The sequence below is a fragment of the Monodelphis domestica genome, chromosome 3 (genome assembly GCF_027887165.1).
Source record: "Monodelphis domestica isolate mMonDom1 chromosome 3, mMonDom1.pri, whole genome shotgun sequence".
Classification (NCBI taxonomy): Eukaryota; Metazoa; Chordata; class Mammalia; order Didelphimorphia; family Didelphidae; genus Monodelphis; species Monodelphis domestica.
In genome coordinates, this window is record NC_077229.1 from 362,288,768 (window position 1) to 362,315,515 (window position 26,748).

The 26,748-nt window shown below is 33.4% G+C and overlaps 1 protein-coding gene across 2 annotated transcripts in view; it reads left to right on the plus strand.

The window, feature by feature from the left end:
• The window catches only part of LOC100015273 (cadherin-10), a 298,482-nt gene that overhangs the window by 228,784 nt on the left and 42,950 nt on the right, over nt 1-26,748 (plus strand). For both annotated transcript variants that reach the window (XM_007486838.3, XM_001364738.4), the window contains exon 6: nt 22,625-22,812. In XM_007486838.3, coding sequence (XP_007486900.1) covers nt 22,625-22,812 — 188 coding nt within the window. The remainder of the gene's footprint in view (nt 1-22,624; nt 22,813-26,748) is intronic.

The following is a 26,748-nucleotide window of genomic DNA, read 5'->3' on the forward strand; positions in this document are numbered from 1 at the left end:
TTTAACTGCATACCTGGAGGTCCTGTTACCATAGAGATGTGTAAATATATACTATCCCACAGTGAAAGGAAGTAGAAACCACAGAGACAGGAAATGAGATAAGAGGGGGTTACAAAAGGCCAATGGGAGGACTGAGAGGGGCTCTTTGATCTCTTTTGGATTGGGAAGAGTGGTTGGTCATTGGGGATTGGTTGGGGGTTGGTGATTAGTTGGTGGTTGGGAGATATAGAAATAGAGATACAGATAGAGATACAGATTGAGATAGAGATATTTATTCTGCCTGGTGAGCTGAGCTGAAGGGTGATCAGCTCTACTTTCTCAAATGGCAGTTATAGGCAGTTTTAGGCAGTTATAGTTATTTATAGTGTAGCTAGTTAGGTACTATCTTTTTCCTATATTTCACCCCTTTTACTATAATTTCATTAAAATTAAAATTGCTAAAAGCTACTATCTTATTTTGTCCAACTCCTAATTTTACCCTTATTATGAGCATTCTGTAATATTTCTGTTACTGTAGACATCTTGCCTCAATTCACATGAATCATTCCAGATTTTTCTTATCTCATCTTGTTTGTTCTTTCTTATGATACAATAGTTTTTCATTATAATTATCTCACAGCTTGTCAGTCATTACCAATTGAAGGATACCTCCCCAGTTTCCAATTCTTTGCTACAAAAAAAAAAAAGCTGCAAAATATTTTGGTAAAAGTAGCTCCTTTTCCCCTTATTTCTATTATCTTTGGGATATAGAGCCAGTAGAGGTATTGCTCAGTGAAAAGTTATGCATAGTTTCACGTTTTGAGGGTAGTTCCATCTTGCTCACCAGAATGGTTGTATCAAATCATAGTTCCACTAACAGTTCATTAATGTCTCTATTTTCCAACATCCCCTCCAAAATTCATCATTTTCCTTTTTGGTCATGTTAGATTCTCTAATATATATGAAGTGGTATCTCAGAGTTGTTCTAACTTGCATTTCTAAAATAATTTATGATATGAAGCATTTCTTCATGGTTAGAAATTTTTTGTTTATTCATCTGAGAACCATCTCTTCATATTCTTTGACCATTTATCAATTGGGAAATGCTTTGTATTATGAATTTAAATTCTTCATAACTTGAGAAATGAAAGTTCTGTCAGAGACACTTGATTTAAATTTCTTGCTAGTTGGTTGTTTCCCTTCTAATCTTGCTTGCATTGTCTATTTGTTTTTTTAATAGAAACTTTTTTAATGTAATAAAAAAATTATCTTTTTGATTTTTGTAATGTTTCCTGTGCTTGTTTGGTCATAAACTCTTTCCTTATCCCTCATTCTAACTAGTAAACTTGTCCATGTTTGCCTAATTTATTTATGGTATTCTCCTTTATTTCAAGATCAGGTATCCATTTTGACTTTATCTTAGTGTACAATGTGAGATGTTGGGGTCTATGCCTAGTTTCTGTCATAGTATTTTCAAGTTTTCCTAGTGTTTTGTCAAATAGTGAGCTCTTTCCTTAATAGCTTGGATCCTTGGGTTTTTGGAACAAAAGGTTATTATAGTCATTAATGACTATACTGATTTCCTAATTTACTCTATTGGTTCATTATTCTATTTAAGTTAGCCAGGACTGGATTGTTTTCATGATTACAGTTTTATAGTAGAGTTTGAGATTTGTTGAGGGTAAACCACCTTTCCTTATATTCTTTTCATTAATTCCTCAATTTCCTTGACCTTCTGTTCTTCCAGATAAATTCTGTTATTTTTTTCCAGTTTTAGGACATCATTTGTGGGTAATTTGATTTGTATGGCACTGAACAGGTAATTTCATTTAGTTATATTGGATTGGCCTATTCTTGAAGAATTGATATTTTTCTAATTATTTAAGTGTGATTTTATTTATGTAAAATGTGTTTTGTAATTGGGCTCGTATAGTTGCTCAGTTTGTTTTGGTAAGTATACTCCTAAGAATTCTATATTATTTACAATTATTTTTTATGTATTTTCATTTTCTTTTTTTTTCTTTTTTTATTAAACATTATTTTATTTGGTCATTTCCAAACATTGTTCATTGGAAACAAAGATCATTTTCTTTTCCTCCCCCCCACCTCTCCCATAGCCAACGCACGATTCCACTGGGTGTCAGATGTGTTCTTGATTCGAACCCATTTCCATGTTGTTGGTATTTGCATTAGAGTGTTCATTTAGAGTCTCTCCTCCGTCATATACACTCCACCCCTGTAGTCAAGCAGTTGCTTTTCCTCAGTGTTTTTACTCCCACAGTTTATCCTCTACTTGTAGATAGTGTTTTTTTAGATCCCTGCAGATTGTTCAGGGACATTGCATTGACCCTAATGGAGAAGTCCATTACCTACGATTGTACCACAGTGAATCAGTCTCTGTGTACAATGTTTTCCTGGTTCTGCTCCTTTCGCTCTGCATCACTTCCTGGAGGTTGTTCCAGTCTCCTATCTCTTGTTGTTGATGGTAAATAGAAATGCTGATGATCATGTTAGCTTATTTTGAATCCTGAAAATTTGCTAAAGTCACAAAGAAAACTACAAACCAATCCTCCTAATGTATATTGCTGCAAAAAAATTAAAATACTAACAAGACTAGAAGGAAAAAGAGAAACTGAAAAAGTATTTAACATTTTTCTTTCCCAAAGGTCTTATTTCTCAAATATTTTTAAATCAAATTCATAAGAATAGAAGTCATTCCTCAATTTTCTAATGGTCAAGGTTTATGAATAAGCAACTCTCAGATGAAAAAATCAAAGCTATCAAGAATTCTATCTCCTTCAGGACAAAATAGCCCAGACCCACAGATCCAGCAAATAATCAGAGGAGCAATATTACAGCCAATGACAGGGAACAAAGAAGGAAAAAAAATATTAGTAAACAACAGAAAAAGAAAAAAAGGGACAGCTTCTATCCAGATAATGAACAAAGAGCAAATGGAACAGATGAAGACAAAGGAACACCAAGTAAAAACACAGAAAATCCAGCAAATTGGACAAAGGTTTTGGAAGAACTCAAAACACAATTCAAAAAGAATTATATAAAAATATTCTAAATCCTACTTATTTAGAGAAATGCAAATGAGAGGCTTGACATACCACTTCATACCTAGCAGCTTGGGCAATGTGATGGTAAAGAAAAATAATAAATGTTGGAGGGTATATAGGAAAATTAGGACACTAGTGCATTATCAGTGGATTTGTGAACTGATCCAACCATTCTGGAGGTCAATTGTGAATTATGACCAAAGGGCTATAAAACAATGCATACCCTATAATCCTGTAAAACTAATACTTGTTCTATATCCCTATAATCCAGTAAAACCAATACATGTTTTATAATCCAAAGATATTTTAAAAAGGGGAAAGGACCTTCCTGTACAAAAATATGTCTACTCTTTTTGTGGTGGCATAAATGAAAATTAAAGGGATGCCCACCAATTGGGGAATGACCGAACAAAATGTGGCATATGATGGCGATGAAATATTATTGTTCTGTAACAAATGATAAACAAAATGATTTTAGAAAGAACTGGAAACTTCTTTGTAAACTGATAAAGAGTGAAATAAACAGAATCAGGAAAATATGGTATATACTAATAGCAATATTGTGGAACGATCAGCTGTGATAGACTTTGCTATTAACACCAATGCAATGATCCAGGACAATTCTGAGAGATTTCTGACAAAAAATACTATCTACCTCCAGAGAAAGAACTGTTGGAGTACAAATGCAAATGAAAGCATATGATTTTTAATTTATTTGGGTTTATATTTGGAAGTTTGGATTTTGTAAATGATTAAAATGCAAACATGCTTTGCATGACAACATTTATATAAACCAGGTCTAATCACCTACCAGCACCAGGAAAGAGGACAGAAAGGAGGGAGGGAGATAAGTTTGATTATATATAACTTGGGAAAACTTATGTGGAAATGTGTTATTACATGTAATTGTTTAAAAATAAAATGCCATTACTGGAGAAGTCCATTATATTTGATTGTACCACAGTGTATTAGTCTCTGTGTACAATGTTCTGCTCCTCTCACTATGCATCAATTCCTGGAGGTTGTTCCAGTTCACATGGAATTCCTCCACTTTATTATTCCTTTGAGTAAAATAGTATTCCATCACCAACATATACCACAATTTGTTCAGCTGTTCCCCAATTGAAGGGCATTCCCTCATTTTCCAATTTTTGCCACCACAAAGAGTGCAGCTATGAATATTTTTGTACATGTCTTTTTCCTTATTATCTCTTTGGAGTAAAAACCCAGCAGTAAGTTGCCCTCCAGAATGATTGGATCAATTCACAACTCCACCAGCAATGCATTAATGCCCCAGCTTTGCCACATCTCCTCCAGCATTCATTATTTTCATTTGTTGTCATGTTAGCCAATCTGCTAGGTGTGAGGTGATAAGTCAGAGTTGTTTTGATTTGCATTTCTCTGATTATAAGAGATTTAGAACATTTTTTCATGTGCATATTAATAATTTTGATTTCTTTAACTGAAAATTGCCTATCCATGTCCCTTTCCCATTTATCAATTGGACAGTGGCTTGATTTTTTGTATAATTGGTTTAGTTCGTTATAAATTTGGATAATTAAATTTTGTCAGTGGTTTTTGTTAAAAAAAATTGTTTCCCAAGTTGTTGCTTCCCTTCTGATTTTGAATGCATTAATTTTGTTTGTAGAAAAACTTTTTAATTTGATATAATCAAAATTATTGATTTTACATTTTGTGTTTTTTTTCTAGCTCTTGTTTGGTCTTAAAGTCTTTCCTATCCCAAAGATCTGACAAATATACTATTCTGTGTTCACCTAATTTGCTTATGGTTTTCTTCTTTACATTCAGTTTATCTTTGTGTAGGGTGTGAGATGTTGATCCATACCCAATCTCTACCATACTGTCTACCAATTTTCCCAGCAGTTTTCATCAATTATTGGATTTAGGTCCCAAAAGCTGGAATCTTTGGGTGTATCATAAATTGTCTTGCTGAGGTCATTTTCCCTACGTCTATTCCACTGATCCTACTTTCTGTCTCTTATCCAGTACCAAATTGTTTTGATGACCACTGCTTTATAGTATAGTTTGAGATCTGGAACTACAAGTCCTCCTTCCTTTGCATTTTTTTTTCATGATTTCCCTCTATATCCTTGATCTTTTCTTCCTCCAAATGAACTTTCTCATGTTTTTCTAATTCAGTAAAAAAGGTTTTTGGTAGTTTGATGGGTATGACACTAAATAGATAAATTAATTTGGGTAGGATTATCATTTTTATTATGTTAGCTTCTCCTACCCATGAGCAATCACTGTTTTTCCAATTGTTTAGATCTAGTTTTAATTGTGTGGAGAGTGTTTTGTTGTTGTGTTCATATAGTTCCCATGTTTGTCTCAGCAGATAGTTTCCTAAGTATTTGATATTGTCTAGGGTGATTTTAAATGAAATTTCTATTTCTAATTCTTGCTGCTGAGATATGTTGGAGAAATATAGGAATACTGATGACTTATTTGGGTTTCTTTCATATCCTGCAACTTTGCTAAAGTTGTTGATTATTTCCGCTAGCTTTTTGGTTGATTCTCTAGGACTCTCTGAGTAGACCATCATATCATGTGCAAAGAGTGAGAGCTTGGTCTCCTCATTGCATATTTTAATACCTTCAATTTATCTTTCTTCTCTAATTGCTACTTCTAGTGTTTCTAGTACAATATTAAATATTACAGGTGATAATGGGCATTCGTGTTTCACTCCTGATCTTATTGGGAAGGCTTCTAGTTTATCCCCATTGCAGATTATGTTTGCTGATGGTTTTATATATATATACTGTTTATTATTTTTAGGAAAGGTCCTTCTATTTCTATACTTTCTAGTGTTTTCAATAGAAATTGGTGGTGTATTTTCTCCAAGACTTTTTCTACATCTATTGAGATAATCATGTTATTTTTGTCAGTTTGCTTGTTAATATGGTTAATTATGAGGATGGTTTTCCTAATATTGAACCATCCTTGCATTCCTGTTATGAATTCTACCTGGTCTTAGTGAGTAACTATTGTGGTGACTTCTTGGAGTCTTTTTCCTAGTATCCTATTTAAGATTTTTGCATCTATATTCATTAAGGAGAATGGTCTATAGTTTACTTTCTCTGTATTTGACCTTCCTGGCTTTGGAATCAGAACTATGTTTGTGTTGTAAAAGGCATGTGGTAGAACTCTTTGCTTATTTTGTCAAATAGTTTGTATAATATTGGGATTAATTTTTCTTTGAATGTTTGATAGGATTCATTTGTGAATCCATCTGTACCTGGGGATTTTTTCTTAGGGAGTTCTTTGATGGTTTGTTCAATTTCTTTTTCTGACATGGGGTCGTTGAGGTAATCTATTTCTTCTTCTTTTAATCCAGGCAATTCATATTTTTGTAAATATCCATCCATATCACCTAGATTGCCATATTTGTTGCCATATAATTGGGCATAATAGTTTTTAATTTTCCTTATTTTCCTTTTCTTTAGAGGTGAGATCTCAGTTTTCATCTGGGATACTGTCAATCTGGTTTTCTTTGTGATTTTTTAAAATGCCTCTTAGTTTTCTGCTTTCATTCTAATATTCATTGTATTATTTTAGTTTGTACAAAACCTTTTATACTTATTATGATAAAATTATTCATTCTATATCCTATAATGCTCCCTATCTCATTTGCTAATAAATTCTTCATTTACCCATAGATTAAGCATGTCTATTTTATTTGTTTTTATCAAAGTACTATCTTCTAGTCTTAATTATTAAATCAATAGTTCTTTGACATTCAATTTTATTAATTTCTCCTTTGATTTTTAGGATCACTAATTTAGTCTTCATCTGATGATTCTTAATTTGTTCACTTTATAGTTTTTTAATATGCATGCCCAATTCATTGACCTCTGCCCTCTCTAGTTTGTTAATATATGAACTCAAGGATATAAATTTCCCCCTGAGTAGTGCTTTGGCTACATCCCATAGTTTTTGAAGGGATGTCTCATCATTGTAATTTTCTTCAATGAAATTATTAATTGTTTCTATGATTTGTTCAGCTAATCGATTTTGGAGAATTGTATTATTTAATTTCCAGTTAATTTTTGATTTGCCTCTCCATGTACCCTCACTAATCATTATTTTCTTTGAATTGTGATCTAAGAAGGTTGCATTTGTTATTTCTGCTCTTTTGCACTTGTTTGCAATGTATTTATGCCCTAGTGCATGGTCAATCTTTGTGAATGTACCATGTGCTGCTGAAAAGAAAGTGTATTCCTGTTTTTCCCTATTTATTTTTCTCCACATAAATATTAACTCTAATTTTTCTAAGATTTCATTCACTTCTCTTACCTCTTTCTTTTTTATTTTTTGGTTTGATTTATCTAATTCGGATAGAGATAGGTTCAAGTTTCCCACTAGTATAGTTTTTCTATCTATTTCATCCTTGAGCTCCATTAGTTTCTCCTTTAGAAATTTGGATGCTATGCCATTTGGTGCATACATGTTTAGTACTGATATTTCCTCATTGTTTATACTGCCTTTTATCAGAATGTAATTACCATCCCTTTCCCTACTAATCATATCTATATTTTCTTTGGCTTTGTCATATATCATTATTGAGACTCCTGCCTTCTTTTTATCAGATGATGCCCAATAGATATGGCTTCATCTTCTTACTTTGATCCTATGTGTATCTACTTTCCTTATGTGTGTTTCTTGTAGACAGCATATTTTAGGGTTTTGGATACTGGCCCACTCTGCTATTCGCTTGCCCTTTATGGGTGATTTCATTCCATTCACATTCAGAGTTATGATTATCAGCTGTGTATTTCCAAGTATTCTGATTTCTACTCCTAGTCCTGCCTTTTCTTCTTTCACTATTTCTTTCCACACCAATGTTTTGTTTTTTAATAAGTTCCCCTAATTCCCACCCTTATTTCACTTCTCCCTTGACCCTCCCTTGTTATTCCCCCCCTTATTTTCTTTATAGTCCTTTTAAACTACCCTCTACCCTCTCCCTCCCTTATACTACTTCCCTCCCCACCAGTCCATTTGCTACCCTTCTTCTTCTTCCCTATAGGGCACAAATCGCTTTTTTGCCCCAATGAATTGGATTGCTCTTCTCTCTTTGGGTCAATTTCAATACATGTACCAGTTGAGTATTTCCTATCTCCAACCTCTTTACCCTTCCAGTTTATTGATGTTCTCCCCCCCCTTTTTCCATGTGCTTCTTTGTGACATAAATTTATCCCATTTTGTTTCTTTTCTCATTTTTCTTAATCTTAATCCCTTAATCCCTTAACTCTAGTTGAATATATGTTATACATATATATACATTTATGCATATATATATCTATATACATATTTATGTCTTGGCATTTTATCCTATACAGTTTGTCACTGTTCCCTCTAAGTATACTAGATCACAGGGTCTTAGAAAGAGCTAACTAAGATCCACATTTATCTGAGGGTCCCTTCCTGATTTCATTAGTTTAAGTTCCAGATATTCTTAGAACCGTGTGTGTGTGTGTGTGTGTGTGTGTGTGTGTGTGTGTGTGTGTGTGTGTAAAAGGAGACCTTGGACAACAAAAGAGATTGCTATGAAGCCAAGGTGAAATAGGTGCGTTATTTGACCCCTCAAGATGGTAAATGGTCAAGTGCTCAGATGCTGGGCCTAAGGCCTAATCCAGTGACAAACCATAATCTGACTGCTGTCTTTTCCAAACAAAAAGAGTTTATTTGGGTAGTTTCACACAGGGAATGAAAGGAGGACCAAGGGAGGTTTCCCTAATCGATAATTCTCTTATTCCCCTCCCCCAAGCTAGGAGATCCTTCTGATTCTGCCTTATGTTCTTCCAAGCTGCTTATCACTACTCTGTCTCTGAAACCTAAAAATCCTACCTATCTTTCCTGTCTATTACCCCACTCCCAAAATAGTATTGGTAGACAAAAGATAGTTCAGGTTACTCGGTTGGGTGGAGGCAAATGGCAAAGTCCTCTGTAGGGTCTAGCCAAGTGGTTGCTGGCTTCTGTTGATGACAAACATCTTTCTGGCTCATGGTGGTTCTTCTCAATAAATCGTATAATAAATAGGGAATAGGAACTCAGGAACACAATCAGCAACAACAGCTGTAACTCTGGTAGATATATCTCTATTCAGAGACTGAATGGAAGATAAGAGAACTCTTGGGTACAGGCAAATGGCTTCCAACTGACTGTCCGTTATTCACCCTGGCAAGAAGTGATGTCTTCAAGATCTCCAAGATACAAGAACCCAAAAGCCACCTCGAGGGCACTGGTCCTCATTTTATATCTTTCTGATATTCTTTGGAACTTAGTCTCTAGCATTCCGTGCATGAACTCCCCTGTATTGAAATCAAGCCTTTGCCTTTTGCAAACTTTTTCTTTTGCTTTTTCTTATTCCAATAAAGGCTACATAAATTTCAAGTTTATCTTCTTGAGAAACAACTTACAAATATTGAAGGAAATGCTATTTTTGACCAAATAGTGATTTGGGATGAATAATTAGATATGTGTATATTAGTAACTTCTGTGTGAATTATATGTTTTCTAATCCATTTCTAGACAAAACATAAACAACAATTTTCTGTAATTCCCTATCCTGCTGGTCTTAAGTATAGCATTCAGAAATACAAAGCCAAAATGGCATCCAGAGCCATGGTATTGTCATAATAACTCTTCTAGAGTCAAGAACTTCCAATCAGGCATCTGTCCCTAGTATGACTTCTCTCCCCATTCCCCATTTCACATTTTAACTCTACTATATGCAATTTGTCCTTTTTTTCTGTCTTTCATAGAATAACTACTCCAGAGTTCGTTGCATATATTTAAGATGTTATCTTTTCACTTTTTAAGTCATGTCTAGAACAAAACAATGCAGGAGAGATTTTTAAATCAATTCATCATAATACAATTACCTTATGCAAAATATCATTTCAAATGATCATGTAATTCATGAATTTATAATAAAGTAATGGAAAACAGTACACAATAAAAGAGTAAAAAATCAAAGTGAAACTTTGGAATACCACAATAAAATAGAATTTATTAAAATGATTCAATAAAATAATACACTGTTATAAAATAAAATAAACTATTCAAAATAAATAATAAAGTTATAAATAACATAACTAAATTGAAATTTCTTTTTTTCTTATCCATATCTCTACTCAAAGTAGATCTATGTAAAATTAAGAAAGTGGCATTTTTTGCTTTCACAATCCATCCTCCTTTCAAATTCTCCAATCCAATTCCTGGATCAATCTTCTCCCCCATCCTTCCCTTACCATGACTATCCAGTTCTTGTTTCTAATAGATCTTGTCATCAACTATATGTCAAGAATCCTTCCACTGAAGATGTTATTAGTACCTAATTAAGACTAAACGCTTTGCAATATAATTGCAATTTAAAAAAACAACTCTTAAAAACTGAAAAAATTCCTGAAGCCTAAAAGGACTAATCATACATAGTCCCATTTCAAATACTAACAGATGGTGGGGGAGATGCACTTAAAAAGATTCTGTTTATCAAATCACATGACTTTTTAGAACAATTCCCTTTATAAATACATGAGTGTATTTTTCCTGGTATAGCAATATTAGCATGAAATGTGTAAAACTCTAAATTGAATTTCTGCTCTTCAGATTCACTTAACTACCATATCTTTATTCTAAAGTATATAACCAAGAATGCAAAAACACTAACTAGGGGGAAATATTTGTCTACATTAGAGTTTAAAGAAGAAGCATTTGATTCAATCTTGGCACCTGGGATTAAATTTAAAACAGCTGTAATTGGAATTGATGGGAAATTGGGCAACATAATTAAAGCACCATCAACTATAAGATAAAAATAAATTACATGCAAACAGATGCCTTTAAGTGAAGAAGAAACAAGAGATGGATGGATGGTAGTTGCAGTATTAGGTTGTTTTCAGTGTATGAAAAACCAATCCTTTCTGCTAATTTTCATTTCCTTAATATATTCCACTACAAACTATGGAGGAAAATGATATCATTTAAACAATTGATTTACTAAGAACCAGGTTAGTTATAGTGAAAATAATACTGATTTTCCCATCTATAAAATAGTTGTTGCAAATCTGTGATCCAGAACTTCCTTATTATTTTCTATCAAAAATGGATTTTTAATAAATAAAAATTTTAAGTTAAACATAATTCCTATATGACCTAATATGCAAATTCATGTATGCACACATGGATTTTAGGATCTTTTAAAATGTATAAATATATTTACATGTCTATATGCATTTAGCATATTTATATAATTCCATGTACACATAATCAAAAAACTACATGTACATGCATAAGCACCTTATGACCAACTGTTTATATATTATATGTATGTATATATATATATATATTTGCTTTATCTAACCATATGAATATCTAGCTATAAAAATGTTGCTAAATAACATTTTTTTTAATTTTTAAACATTATTTTATTTGGTCGTTTCCATACATTATTCACTAGAAACAAAGATCATTTTCTTTTCCTCCCCCCCCCCCACCTTTCCCTCTCCCATAGCCGACGCACGATTCCACTGGTTATCACATGTGTTCTTGACTCGAACCCATTTCCCTGTTGTTGGAATTTGCATTATAGTGTTCATTTAGAGTCTCTCCTCAGTCTTATCCCCTCCAACCCTGTAGTCAAGCAGTTGCTTTTCCTCAGTGTTTTTACTCCCACAGTTTATCCTCTGCTTGTGGATAGTATTTTTTAGATCCCTGCAGATTGTTCAGGGACATTGCATTGATACTAATGGAGAAGTCCATTGTTTCTGCTCCTTTCACTCTGCATCACTTCCTGGAGGTTGTTCCAGTCTCCATGGAATTCCTCCACTTTATTATTCCTTTTAGCACAATAGTATTCCATCACCAACATATACCACAATTTGTTCAGCCATTCCCCAATTGATGGGCATCCCCTTGTTTTCCAATTTTTGGCCACCACAAAGAGTGCAGCTATGAATATTCTTATACATGTCTTTTTCTCCATTATCTCTTTGGGGTACAGACCCAGCAGTGCTATGGCTAGATCAAAGGGCAGACATTCTTTTATCGCCCTTTGGGCATAGCTCCAAATTGCCCTCCAGAATGGTTGGATCAGTTCACAACTCCACCAGCAGAGAATTAATGTCCCTACTTTGCCACATCCCCTCCAGCATTCATTACTTTCCTTTGCTATCATGTTAGCCAATCTGCTAGCTGTGAGGTGATACCTCAGAGTTGTTTTGATTTGCATCTCTCTGATTATGAGAGATTTAGAACACTTTTTCATGTGCTTATTAATAGTTTTGATTTCTTTATCTGAGAATTGCCTATCCATATCCCTTGCCCATTTATCAATTGGAGAATGGCTTGGGTTTTTGTACAATTGATTTAGCTCTTTAAAAACCTTTGTCAGAGGTTTCTATGAATAATTTTTTCCCAATTTGTAGTTTCCCTTCTGATTTTATTTATATTGGTTTTGTTTGTACAAAAGCTTTTTAATGTGATGTAGTCTAAATTATTTTTTACATTTTGTGACTCTTTCTAAGTCTTGCTTGGTTTTAATGTCTTTCCTTTCCCAAAGGTCTGACATGTATACTATTCTGTGTTTACCCAATTTACTTATGGTTTCCTTCTTTATGTTTAAGTCTTTCAACCATTTTGAATTTATCTTGGTGTAGGGTGTGAGGTGTTGATCAATTCCTAATCTCTCCCACACTGTCTTCCAATTTTCCCAGCAGTTTTTATCGAATAGTGGATTTTTGTCCCAAAAGCTGGGATCTTTGGGTTTATCATATACTGTCTTGCTGAGGTCGCTTACCCCCAGTCTATTCCACTGATCCTCCTTTCTGTCTCTTATCCAGTAACAAATTGTTTTTATTACTGCTGCTTTATAGTATAGTTTGAGATCTGGGACTGCAAGGCCCCCTTGCTTTCTGTTTTTTTTCATTATTTCCCTGGATATCCTGGATCTTTTGTTCTTCCAAATGAACTTTTCTATGTTTTTTTTCTAAATCAGAAAAGAAATATTTTGGGAGATCAATGGATATGGCACTAAATAGATGAACAAGTTTGGGTAGGATGGTCATTTTTATTATATTGGTTCGTCCTCCCCATGAGCAGTTAATGTTCTTCCAATTGTTCAAGTCTAGTTTTAGTTGTGTGGAAAGTGTTTTGTAGTTGTGTTCATATAGATCCTGTGTTTGTCTCGGGAGATAGATTCCTAAGTATTTTATTTTGTCTAGGGTAATTTTGAATGGGATTTCTCTTTCTAGTTCTTGCTGCTGAGCTGTGTTGGAATTATATAGAAATGCTGATGACTTATGTGGGTTTATTTTGTATCCTGCAACTTTGCTAAAGTTGTTGATTATTTCGATTAGCTTTTTGTTTGAATCTCTAGGATTCTTTAAGTAGACCATCATGTCATCTGCAAAGAACAATAATTTGGTCTCCTCCTTGCCTATTTTAATGCCTTCAATTTCTTTTTCTTCTCTAAGTGCTACTGCTAGTGTTTCTAATACAATGTCAAATAATAGAGGTTATAATGGGCATCCTTGTTTCACTCCTGATCTTAATGGGAATGGATTTAGTTTATCCCCATTGCAGATGATATTACTTGATGGTCTTAGATATATACTGTTTATTATTTTTAGGAATGACCCTTCTATTCCTATGCTTTCTAGTGTTTTTAGAAGGAATGGGTGTTGTATTTTATCAACGGCTTTTTCTGCATCTATTGAGATAATCATGTGGTTCTTGTTGGTTTGCTTGTTGATGTGGTCAATTATGTGGATAGTTTTCCTAATGTTGAACCAGCCCTGCATCCTTGCTATAAATCCTACTTGATCATGGAGGATGACCCTTCTGATCACTTGCTGGAATCTTTTTGCTAGTATCCTAATTAAGATTTTTGCATCTATATTCATTAGAGAGATTGGTCTATAATTTTCTTTCTCTGTTTTTGGCCTGCCTGGCTTTGGAATTAGTACCATGTTTGTTTCATAAAAGGAGTTTGGTAGAACTCCCTCTGTGCTTATTATGTCAAATAGTTTGTATAGTGTTGGGATTAACTGTTCTCTGAATGTTTGATAGAATTCACTGGTAAATCCGTCAGGCCCTGGGGATTTTTTCTTAGGAAGTTCTTTGATGGCCTGTTGGATTTCCTTTTCTGATATGGGATTATTTAAGAAAACTATTTCTTCTTCTGTTAGTCTAGGCAATTTATATTTTTGTAAATATTCATCCATATCACCTAGGTTGGTATATTTATTGCCATATAGTTGGGCAAAGTAGTTTTTAATAATTGCCTTAATTTCCTCTTCATTGGAGGTGAGATCCCCCTTTTCATCCTTTATGCTGTTAATTTGCCTTTCTTCTTTCCTTTTTTTAATTAGATTAAACAGTACTTTGTCTATTTTGTCTGTTTTTTCAAAGTACCAGCTTCTAGTCTTGTTTATTAGCTCAATAGTTCTGTCACTTTCGATTTTATTAATTTCTCCCTTAATTTTTAGGATCTCTAGTATGGTTTTCTTCTGGGGGGTTTTAATTTGTTCGTTCTCAAGTTTTTTGATTTGCATTTCCAATTCCTTGATCTCTGTCCTCCCTAATTTGTTAATATATGTACTCAGGGATATGAATTTTCCTCTAAGTACTGCCTTGGCTGCATCCCATAAGGTTTGAAAGGATGTTTCGCCCTTGTCATTTTCCTCAACAAAATTAATTGTTTCTATGATTTCTTCTCTAACTATCCGATTTTGGAATATCATGTTATTTAATTTCCAATTAATTTTTGATTTGGCTCTGCATATACCCTTGCCGATCAATATTTTTATTGCCTTGTGATCTTTAAAGGCTGCATTTATTATTTCTGCTTTTCTGCATTTGAGTGCCATGTTTCTATGACCTAGTGTATGATCTATTTTTGTGAATGTACCATGTGGTGCTGAAAAGAAGGTGCATTCTTTTTTGTCCCTATTTATTTTTCTCCATATGTCTATTAACTCTAATTTTTCTAAGATTTCATTCACCTCTTTTACCTCTTTCTTGCTTATTTTTTGGTTTGATTTATCTAAATTTGATAGTGGTTGGTTCAAGTCTCCCACTAATATAGTTTTACTGTCTATTTCCTTCTTCAATTCTCCTAGTTTCTCTACTAAAAATTTGGATGCTATACCTTTTGGTGCATACATGTTGATTAGTGATATTTCCTCATTGTCTATACTCCCTTTTAGCAGAATATATTTACCTTCCCTATCCCTTTTGATCAGGTCTATTTGTGCTTTGGCTTTGTCAGATATCATGATTGCAACTCCTGCCTTCTTTCTATCAGTTGAGGCCCAAAAGGTCTTACTCCAACCTTTATTTCTAACCTTGTGAGTGTCAACCCGTCTCATATGTGTTTCTTGAAGACAACATATGATAGGGTTTTGGGTTCTAATCCAATCTGCTATTTGTCTACGTTTTATGGGTGAGTTCATCCCATTCACGTTCAAAGTTATTATTGTCATTGTGGATTCGCTGGCATTTTGATATCTTCCCCTAGTTCTGACGTTTCTTCTTTAGCTTTCTCCTTTTGAACCAGTGATTTACTTTACGTCAGTCCCCCTAGTCCCCTCCCTTGAGATGCTTCCCTTTATAGCCCCTCCCTTTTTATGCTCCCTTCCCCTCCCCCCTCTCTTTCCCTCCCTTTTAATACTCCCTCCCCCCTTCCTTAATTTTCCTTTCTTTCTTGCCCTAATGGATAAGATAGAATTCAGGATCCCACTGGATCTAGATGTTCTTCCCTCTCAGATTTGATTTCACTGAGAGAAAGGTTTAAGTAATTCCACTTCACGCTCTCTTCCTCTCCTTGTTATAGGAGAATTATTCCCCTCCCTTTCCCATGTGTATCTTTGTGTGAGAAAGATTATTTTATTGAGTCCCCCCCTATTTCTTGAAGTTAATCTTAGTATTATTGATGGTTCCCCCCTCCCTTTTCCTTTCTTTGCCCCCACTTTCCCCAAATCTTCTTAATGCTCTAATCTTTCCACATGCATGTTTCTTCTAACTACTCTTATGATGATACAATTTATGAGAGTTACACAAAACATTTTCCCCACATATTAATATATATAATTTGATGTAAATGTAGTCCTTATAGAAGAGAGTTTGACTTAAAGAAAAAGATAAGATTTATCTCCTTTTCCCTTTCTTTCATATTTACCTTTTCATGTTTCTCTTGCTTTCTGTGCTTGGATATCGAATTTTCCACAGAGCTCTGGTCTGTTCTTAGCAAATGCTTGGAAATCTTCTATTTTGTTGAATGCCAATACTTTCCCCTGGAAGTATATAGTCAGTTTTGCTGGGTAGTTGATTCTTGGTTGGAGACCCAGCTCTCTTGCCTTTCTAAATATCGTGTTCTATGCTTTGCGGTCTCTTCATGTGTTAGCTGTTAAGTCCTGTGTGATCCTTATGGGAGCTCCCTTATATCTGAAGCTCCTCTTCTTGGCTTCTTGTAGGATTTTCTCCTTTTCTTGGAAGCTTTTGAATTTGGCAATTATATTCCTAGGGGTTGTCTTTTGGGGATTTAGTATAGAAGGTGTTCTATGAATCCTTTCTATTTCTATTTTGCCCCCTTGCTCCAGAACGTGGGGCAATTTTCTTTTATAATCTCCTGTAGAATAATATCGAGTTTATTGTTTATCTCTGGTTTTTCTGGGAGACTGATAATTCGGAGGTTTTCTCTTCTCCCTCTATTTTCGAGATCGGTGACCTTCTCAGTGAGATATTTTATGTTTTCTTCTAATTCATTAATTTTTGGGTTTTGCTTTATTGATTCTTGCTGTTTTATCATCTCGCTTTCTTCGAGTTGCTTGATTCTGATCGTTAGGGACTGGTTTTGCTTTTCAGCTTTGTCTGCCCTTCTATTGGATGCTTCGAGTTCTTTTTCCAATTGAGCAGTCTTATCTGTCAGACTGCTGATCTCTTTCTCCCATTTTTCTTTCCAGGTTTCCATTTTTTGGATAAGTTCCTGTTTGAGATCTTCCAGAGCTTGTTGATAGTTTCCATTTGGGGAGGCATGTTCTGATTTTTTTTTTGGATTTCCTCCTCATTCTCGTCTTTTCTTTGGGTACTTCTGCCATAAAAGTTTTCAATAGTCACTTTTTTCCCTTTCTTCCTGGAGGCTTGATTTTGGGCCATGTGAGCCATCCCTTTGGTGGTTTTATTCCCCTTTCCTTTTTGGTCTGGGGTCTGGGTTATATGGGCAGTTTTTCTGTGAATTTAGGTTGCTTCAGACTAGTTCTTCCTAGCCTCCGAGGTTTCTTAGAGCACTGGGTCCCTGATCACAGCCATACTGCCCAGGTGTTCAGCTCCTCCCAGATAATCAGCACATGGTCTGCCCCTGGTGTTTAGCTCTGTGGAGATGTTTAGCGCAGCCTCCCCAAGTACAGCTCCGCTGACCCCCTTAATCAGCGCCGGGTTCTCCAGTGAAACCGCCCTGAGACGTTTTTTCCTGGCAGTCCCCAGATTCCAAGGACCCTGGAGTGCCCCTCCCCCCAGATAGAGACGTTCCCCACTCACTCGCTGTTCCGGTGAGCGCTCAGGTAGCTCACTCTGGTTTGGTGGGGGAGGTGGGGTGGTGGAAGGGCGGCTCAGTCCACTTTTCTTTGCAAGCTTTCCCTCCTTCTTATTACAGTGTGGAAATGTTCAAGCCCCACGTACCTTCACCTTTGTGGGATACTGGGGAGTCCTGTTCCACCAAAGGTGATTTTTATGCTCCTTTGATGTAGTCTATTTCGTTCGGTGCTGGGGAGAGGAACCATGTGGCGTCTAGATTGCAGCCATGATTACCCGGAAGTCCCCCCTAAATAAAATTTTTTAAGACTTTATGTTCTATAAAATTGTTGAAGACTCTTTGACATGACTTTTCATAGAGGAGTTACAGAGTAGAATCTTACAGTGTTACTATGTGAAAGGGTTCTTAGAAATCATCTAATTCAATCCTCTGATTTTAGAGTTGAGAAGCCAGAGGTGTGAGATTTGCTTAAGTTCAAAGAGTTAGGTAGTAGCAGAAAATGATTAATCCCAAGGTGCCCTGATTCCTCATCATATTTCTTTTTCTGACACACAAGATCTATGTTATAAGAAGATAATAAGTAAGATCACAGACATCCAGAATATGTAAAACATATCAATAAAATATATTATTACTTGTCAAGAAATATACAAATTTAAGAGCTACTGAGATAATGGGGCAGTGAGGAATTTGTCGTAATACTCGACTTCTTCAATTTTTGGAAGTTAAAAATATAAAAAATATAGTTTCAAATATTAACAAAATAGTACATGAATTTTAATGGTCCATGACAGTGTACAGATCAATCCATGGAAAATTGCAAAAGACGTGAGATTGGGAATAAAAAGGTAAGACTGTTTTCCCATGGAATATCTGGGGCTAAAATAAATATATCTCATTTCATTGACTTCAATAGCTACTCACTTCTAAATCACTTTAAAATAGTATTGTTATTTTCCCCAGTTACGTGTGAAAAAGTTTCCTATATTTTAAAAAGATTTTGAGTCTCAAATTTGCTCCTTCCTTCCCTCTTCCCCACTATTGTGATGTTAAACAATCTGATATAGATTGTAAGTGTGCAATCATTTAAATTTTTCCCCATATTAATCCTTTTGGGGAAAGAAACTCAAACAAAAAAATTAAAAAGAAAGTGAAAAAAGTTTGCTTTTGTCTGGATTCATACTCCATCAGTTCTTTCTCTGAAAGCAGATTTTTTTTTCATGAATTCTTGTCATTGTATTGGATCATTGTATTGCTGAGAATGGCTAAGTTATTCACAATATTTAATGTACAATATTGTGGTCACTCTATATAATATTCTTCTGGTTCTGCATACTTCTCTCTGCTTCAATTCCTAGAAGTCTTTCCAGTTTTTTCTGAACTATTAATTCTTTTCAAATTTATTACAGCATAATATTATTTCATTATAATCATACAATATAACTTGCTCAGCCATTCCCCAATAATGGGTATTCCTTCACTTTCTAATTCTTTGCTCTAACAACCACAAAAAAAGAAGTACTTCAAATATTTTTCTACATGTAAGTCCTTTCCCTTTTTATTTTTTATCTCTATAGAATACAAACCTACTAATGGTATTACTGGGTCATAGGGTATGTATTGTTTCATTTCCCTTTGGTCATAATTCCAAATTGCTCTCCAGAATGGTTGAATCAGTTCACAAGTCCCCCAACAGTTTATCAATATTTCAATTTTCCCACATCCCTTACAAGTTTTGTTGTATCTCTTTTCTCTCATAATAGCCAATCTGACACATATGGAGTGGTACTTCAGTGATTTTAATTTGCATGTATCTAATTAATAGTGACTTAGAACATGTTTTGCATGACTATAGAGAAAGCTTTAATTATTTTGTCTGAGAACTGTGACTTCATATCCTTTGACCATTTTTCAGTTTGGGAATAACTTGTATTTTTATGCATTCAAATAATTTCTCTATGATTTTGAGAAATGAGGCTTTTATTAGAGAATCATGTAAAATATTTTACACCATTATGATTACTCTACACCTTATTTCCCCCTGTTTAATTTCAGACCACCACATCCCTCAATTCCACCTCTTTTCCTTTAGTCCTGTCTCCATTCTCTTATACCCTTCAACTGTAATGATTATAATTTACTGTATATTAATTAATAAATATTTATTAGTAAAAATTAGTGAGAGAATGAAGGAGAGAAGATCACCAGGCTGTCCTAATTAAAAACCTTCAACCTGTGCCCTACTTCCCCAACTCCCATTCTACTGTAAAAGCTTTTTCATGCTTCTTTTATGTGTGAAAATTTACCCCATCCTATTTTTCCCTATATGCTTCTCCTAAATCATTCCTCTTCCTCATGTCTTTATTTTATTAGATATTATTCCATCATATTCAACTCACACCCTTGCCTGTAGTTTATATATTAAATCTTAAGTGCCCTGATGATAAAGCTCTTAGAAATTACAAGAATCATCTTCCCATATAAACACTTTAATCTTATTGAAAATATTTTAATTTACCATTCCTATTTACCTTTTTATCATTCTCTTGGTCCTTGTATTTAAGAGTCAGATTTTTCATTCAGTTCTGGTCTTTTCATCAGAAATACTTGAAAAATCTCTATTTCACTGAATACTCATTTTTGCCCTATAGTGTTCTTCTCAGTTTTTCTGGGTAAGTGATTTCTAGTTGAAATCCTAATTCTTTTGCCCTCTGGAATATCATATTATAAGTCTGATGATCCTTTAAGGTAGAAATGGCAATTTTTTTGTTTTGGCTCCCTAAAATTTGAATTGTTTCTTTTTGACTGCTTGTAATATTTTCTTTTTTGACACAAAAGTTCTGGAGATTGACTAATATTTCTGAGAGTTATCCATTTGGGTTTTCTCCCAGGATGGGATTGCTGGACTTTTTCTATTTCTATTGGCATTGTGGTTCTAGACTATCAGGGCAATTTTCTTTGATAATTTTTTTGAAAAATGATATCTAAGTTTTTTTTAATAATAGCTTTCAGGTAGTCCAGTAATTCTTAGAATATTGCTTCTGTATTTACTTTTCATGTTATAGTGTTTTTCTATTTTTTTACTTTGTTTCTTGATGTGTCATGTAGTTATTAGCTTACACTTCCCCAATTTTAATTTTTAAGCTGAATGAATAAGCTTTTGTAGCATCTTTTTCCATTTGGCCAGTTCTACTTCCAAGAGGTTTCTTTTCCTCAGTGAATTTTTGTATCTCTTTTTTTATTTGTTAATTCTGCTTTTTAAGAATTTCTCTTCATGGATTTTTGTGCCTCTTTATTGATTGGCCTATTCTGTTTTTTAAGATATCAATTTCTTTAATATTTTTGTGCCTCCTTTACTAAGCTGTTGACTCTTTTTTTAATTTTCTTGTTTTGCTCTCATTTCTTTCCCCAATTTTCTTCTTTTATTTCATTTTTGAAATCCTTTTTTTAGCTCTTCCATTAATTCTGTTTGGGCTTGAAATCAATTCTAATTTTTCCTAGAGGATTTGGTCACACTAGTATTATTGTCTTCTGAGTTTGTGTTTTAGTGTGCCCTGTCATCAAAATAACTTTCTGTGTTGTTTCTTTTTAAATTGCTTAGTTGATTTTCTAGCCTTTTCCTTTTAACTCAAACAAACTGTTAAACTTGGGATCCATAACTGTGGTGAAGGAGTCACTGTTACAAGTTTCAGGATTTTTGTGCAGGTGCCTCCAAAGTGACTTTTCAGTTCTTCCAAGGTTATATGATATAAGAAGAGATGTGTTTAGTTATCTCCCAGCCTGTGTTCTTGTCTTTGAGTAACCACACGCACCTTTTCTGCTTTGGAGCTGTAACCTCTGTTCCTCTGAGGTCACAGGTCCTGGTATATACTTCTGTTACTTCTCATCCTAAAACTGCAAAACTTAATTGTAACTCAGATCTGCATATGAGCATTTTGAAGAATCGTGCTTGCAGGGGCAGCAAAGGGACCCCTATGATCTCCTTCTGAGCAATTAGTTAATGCTTATAAAAGTATTTTCTCCTAATCATCCTAAGAGGCAGGTAATTTAGATTATACTGATTTTACAGGTTGGAAAACGTAGGAACAGAGAATCGATTGACGTTTTCAAAGTCATAAATATAGTAATGGTCAATACATGAGCTCAGGACCTCTGTCTTGTGGTTTTAAATCTGGCACTGTTGTGGTATCATTGATAAAATTTGGAGAATTAGACAAAAAAAACATACTTGATATGATCTTGAATTAGAAACTCTCTGATAAGGAAAATAATAGCCATTTTGGATTTATACTTAAGAATTGAATAAACTAAAGAGTTAGAAATATGTTGTCACAAATTTTAAAACTCATAGAGGCAAGATTTGAAGTTCTGTCCTATTTGTTCATCTCATGGACAACCATCAAGGATTTATTGTGGTTGAATCTGACGAGGTCCCTTCCAACTTTCAAATTATGTGTCTTTTGGGCAGTCTGATTTCCTTTTTTAGATGCACTCAACCTGACAATCTTTAGAAGACCTGAGCTCAGGAGAGGGACCAGAAATCAGTATGTAGATCAATGAGTTATTTAACTAAAGATGATAATTTAATTCATCAACATTTCCAAGGATATGGAGCCAACATACTGGATTCATTATTGTTTCCTCCTCTATCTCATTCCTCATTTTAGGTATCCATCTCCAGAGAAAGAACTGATAAATAGAAATAAGAAAGACATAGTTTTATATATAGATATATTGTTTCTGCTAAATGATGCCTTCTTTAGTTTAGGGAGAGGGTAGGAAATACCTGTGAATTTTAAAATAACAACCAAATTTTTTTAATTATACATACTATGAAAAAATAGCAACTATTACATGATTAATCAATGATTAATATTGAGTGGGCATTTAGAATAAGACAATAACTCTGGTTATTTGCTGTGATTCTATATAATATTAAAACTCTTTTTTTTTCTTTTTATTGCTGCTCATTTTCTCAATACTGGTAAAACTGATCAAATAAGGTTCTTTTTTTTTTTTCCATTTGTAGACACTATCCATCTTCGTGTTCCTGAATCTTCCCCAGTTGGCACAGCCATTGGCAGTGTAAAAGCAACAGATGCTGACACTGGAAAAAATGCTGAAATAGAATATAGAATTATTGATGGAGATGGAACTGACATGTTTGACATCATAACTCAGAAGGACACCCAGGAAGGCATCCTAACTGTGAGAAAGGTGCACATGTTCAGTATCAATCAAGTGCCTGATAGTTTAGAGAGCAGAGAATAAAATAAATGCAGTGCTAGTGGATGTTCTATGAATTCAAATGACTGTAATGGGACCTAGGCATTTCAATATACTTAAATATGTTTGGGACGATTCAGGAAAAACAATGTCAGTGGACTCCTTTAAAAGAACATTTGATTGAACAAAGAATATGCTGATGAAATAAATGGAACCAAAACATTTTATGAAATGTGAAAGACTTTTGAATTATTGTCTCCTTCTATTTTCATGGCATTGTCTCATATATAATTGATTAGTAAAAATACATAGTGGTAATGTTGTTCCATAAATGAAAATGATTTATTGGGTAAAGATATGAGTACAGCATCACAGTTGAGGGAATTATAAAGAAATAGCACAGCACTTTTCCAAATGAATGAAATAATACTTGGAGTGGGAAACCAATTCAAATTAACTGCACAAATTGAAGAAAAAGTAATAATTTAAATTTTTTCTTATGCAATATGGATTTTTAGTTATTACAATATTGACATCCATAGAGAGGCTATCAAGTGTCTTGCATACAGTAAACATTTAATAATTGTTGTTCAAACTCAAATGTATCCAAGCACAATGAAACTATTCATAGCAATGGTATTTTAGGACAGATTGTGTTAGATATACATAACCCATGTGGAATAAGATAAAGTGAAGACTATAAATTAGAAAAGAAAATAAAATGGTTCTGTTTTATACTGAATGTACTGAATGTACCCAAGAATAACTAATAGTTTAGAATTAATCAAATATATAGATTTAGACTAGAAGGATACAAAGGAAAATATCTAACTTCTTAAAATGAAGTAATAAGTATATAACTCTTAATAAGCAATATGGTGGCTTGTTAATGAAAAAAAATATTCATCTTTAATAAGCCGAAGGAAAGACAATTCCTGGCAAGCAGCTAAGTGGAAACAGGGGTATGGGTGTGACAGAAAGGGAATGAAATCTAATGAAGTCAGCACTGATTTGACTATAACTCTCAGGAGGCTTCTCAATTTACTGGATACAATTAATTAGCTATTATTTTGTTCTTGTAATAGCCAAAGACTGTCAAGAATAGAGTTTCCCTTTTTGTTTCAACAAATTTTCTAATTATGTTATGACCTTTAAAAAAGTCCTTTTAAAAAAGCATTTCTGGAAATATTACATGCAGTTTACAAAATATGTCTCAAAATGTTTTAGACTTTTCAATTTGAATATAAATATGGGAGTATTTTGGAAATGCAATTAAATTTTTTGTCTTGAAAGTATTATTTCATCCCCAACAAAGAGACATTATTAAAAAGAAAAAAATCACTAAGGCTTTTTTCCATAATCAATTGAGACTTATTGAAGATAATGCAGAATTCTCATTAAAATATATTGAACTAGTTGTTCATGATTTTCCTGCTGAATGATTCCTGTGTTTATTATAGTTAGGTGTTTCTTTCATTCTTTCTTTTTTAAAGAAGATTGTATGTGAATTATGAAACATTACTCAGTCCATCAAGGAACCTCCAAATAAAATGGATGGATTTCTAGAATTTTTTTGTTGTTTGTTTCAAGTTAAAACAAAACATATTCACACTTGATGTTTCCTTTTGTGAAAAACTATACAACATTTCCAAAAAATTATATATAAGTATATATATATACATATATATATATATATATATACACACATTTGCCAAAAACAAAATAGGCATAGAAATGGATGATTGAAAGTGCAAATAAAAACAGACAAATTTGGGGTACATTTCATATATCTCAAATAATTTAATCAAAGTACATGAGTTAGACACCAGATTAATTTAGAAATGTTATTAATTCAAATGTACATTGTGTAAAATCTACTCAAACTGCAGACACTATAATTAATATATACATCGAACATATGATCATGCAATTTTAGTATGTCAAGATCTATACAAAATTTGTCCCAATGAATTTACTCAATTAAAATAAAATACCCTGTCTACATAGGAAAACACACACCAAAAATTATAATGATAATATTAGTGAATTTTGAAATTTTATTATAGTCATTTTTGCTTCTGGAATTTTGAAGAATTGATTATTCCCATTGGAATTAAAAAATAAATTAAAATTTTTTAATTTTGAAAAATATATTATAAATGGACAGAAAAACCTTGCCCTTTGAAAATGAGTAAAAAAATCTCCTGAGAATCTGTAGTCAATTAATTTTATTACAGCAAAATTGAATCGTTACACTGAATAGTGTACTTGGATTTACAAATGCAAAAATACTTATAATTTCTATCTTGGTATTTTCTCCTGTCACTGACAATTCCTTATCACTCTGTTGTTCCCAGAATTAACAAGCTAGGTAACAAAATGAATAGTCTATTTAAAAAATTTAAGATAATTAAGATAATGTTTTTAGCTCATTCCTCTCCAAAAGACTCCTAAGGAATTAGTATTGAATCCTATCTGTTTTTGTTGTCTCTGTTAAGAAACACTAGAGACAAAAAGGGCCAACTTACTTTTTTAGGAATTTTAACACTATTTTTATGCTACCCTGAAACCTAGGAAATTTTTTATCCTGGGAAACCAAGAGCTATATTAGTCAGAAATCCATTAGTTTTTATATAACAAGAGAAAGGAAGTTTTCATTTTGGGGATTCAATGCAATTTGAAATTTTGATGACAGCTTAATTTTCTCTTCACATCAACTCACCTAAAATTACTTAAAATAGCATTAATTTTTTAGTTAGAAAATGACCCTTTAATGGCAATCCTCTTCAGGAATGCTTTTTCTCTTCCCTGTTGGCAAAGATCTCTCACTTTATCTTTTACTGAAAGATCATCCTACGTGACCTGATAACTTTGTTGTAAAAGCCATCATCAGACCTTTGGACATTCTTTGGACACTGAAAATATGATTTAGAAGGAAAGAATCTAGGAATTGTGCTCCTAGTGTGGTAGATAGAAGGCTCTTTTAGTTAAAATACCAAAACAAAGTTTCTGCTGCCTGATGCTTGGTTTTCAAAACAGGGAGCTTGTTTTTAAGCTGCCCAATTGGATTTAACCCTTATTTCCCTAGTTTGCCACCATGCACTATCCAAAGGACTATGGAAATCTCCATATATATGTGTTGTTTGCTTTCAGACAAAGTAGCATATCCATTTCCCCAGACTTAATGAAGTGCCTCACTAATACCACATTAAATCAACAAACTTCATTGTCTAAACAATTCTTAGGGTTTTGCTACCATACTTTGTTTCTTCCTCCAAAAGCTGCCAGTTTCTAACTTTTCCAAGAACAGGCATGTCAATGAACATTAAAAAAATTTACCTGTAATTTCTTCTATGTAATTTCATTTTATTTTAAAATAATAACTATTTGGAGATATTTTAATTTGAAATGAAAAAGCATCCTTTGATCTCTATACTGTTTGACTATGGGGAGAAAATGTATTGCACCAATTAATACAGCTTGATACTAGGTACAAAATTCAGATCCTTGTAGTTACTTTATCACAAAGCCAAAATGTGTCAGAAATGGAATTTGAACTCAGATCTCCCTGGTTCTAAGTCTGGTTCATCTTTCATTTATAACATCTTGCCTCTATATAGAAGTAAGTAAAAAAATGTCTTAAGAAAACATTTGGCCCAAAATACATTTGGACCTGAATTATTTTCTGGATGGAAAGAATTATTTTTAATTATAATAGATTCATTTAAGATCTTCCAACCTTTGCACAAGATCTAAAATAAAAATAAAAATAAAATTTTATGTTTTTTATGAATTAAATGTATTAATTCTTTATTAGAATAACCATTTAATTGTAACATATGTAAACATATTATCTAAACAAGGCAAATCTTTATTCAGATTTGGGATAAATATTTTGAATACAAAACAAATTCTGTGCACAATTTT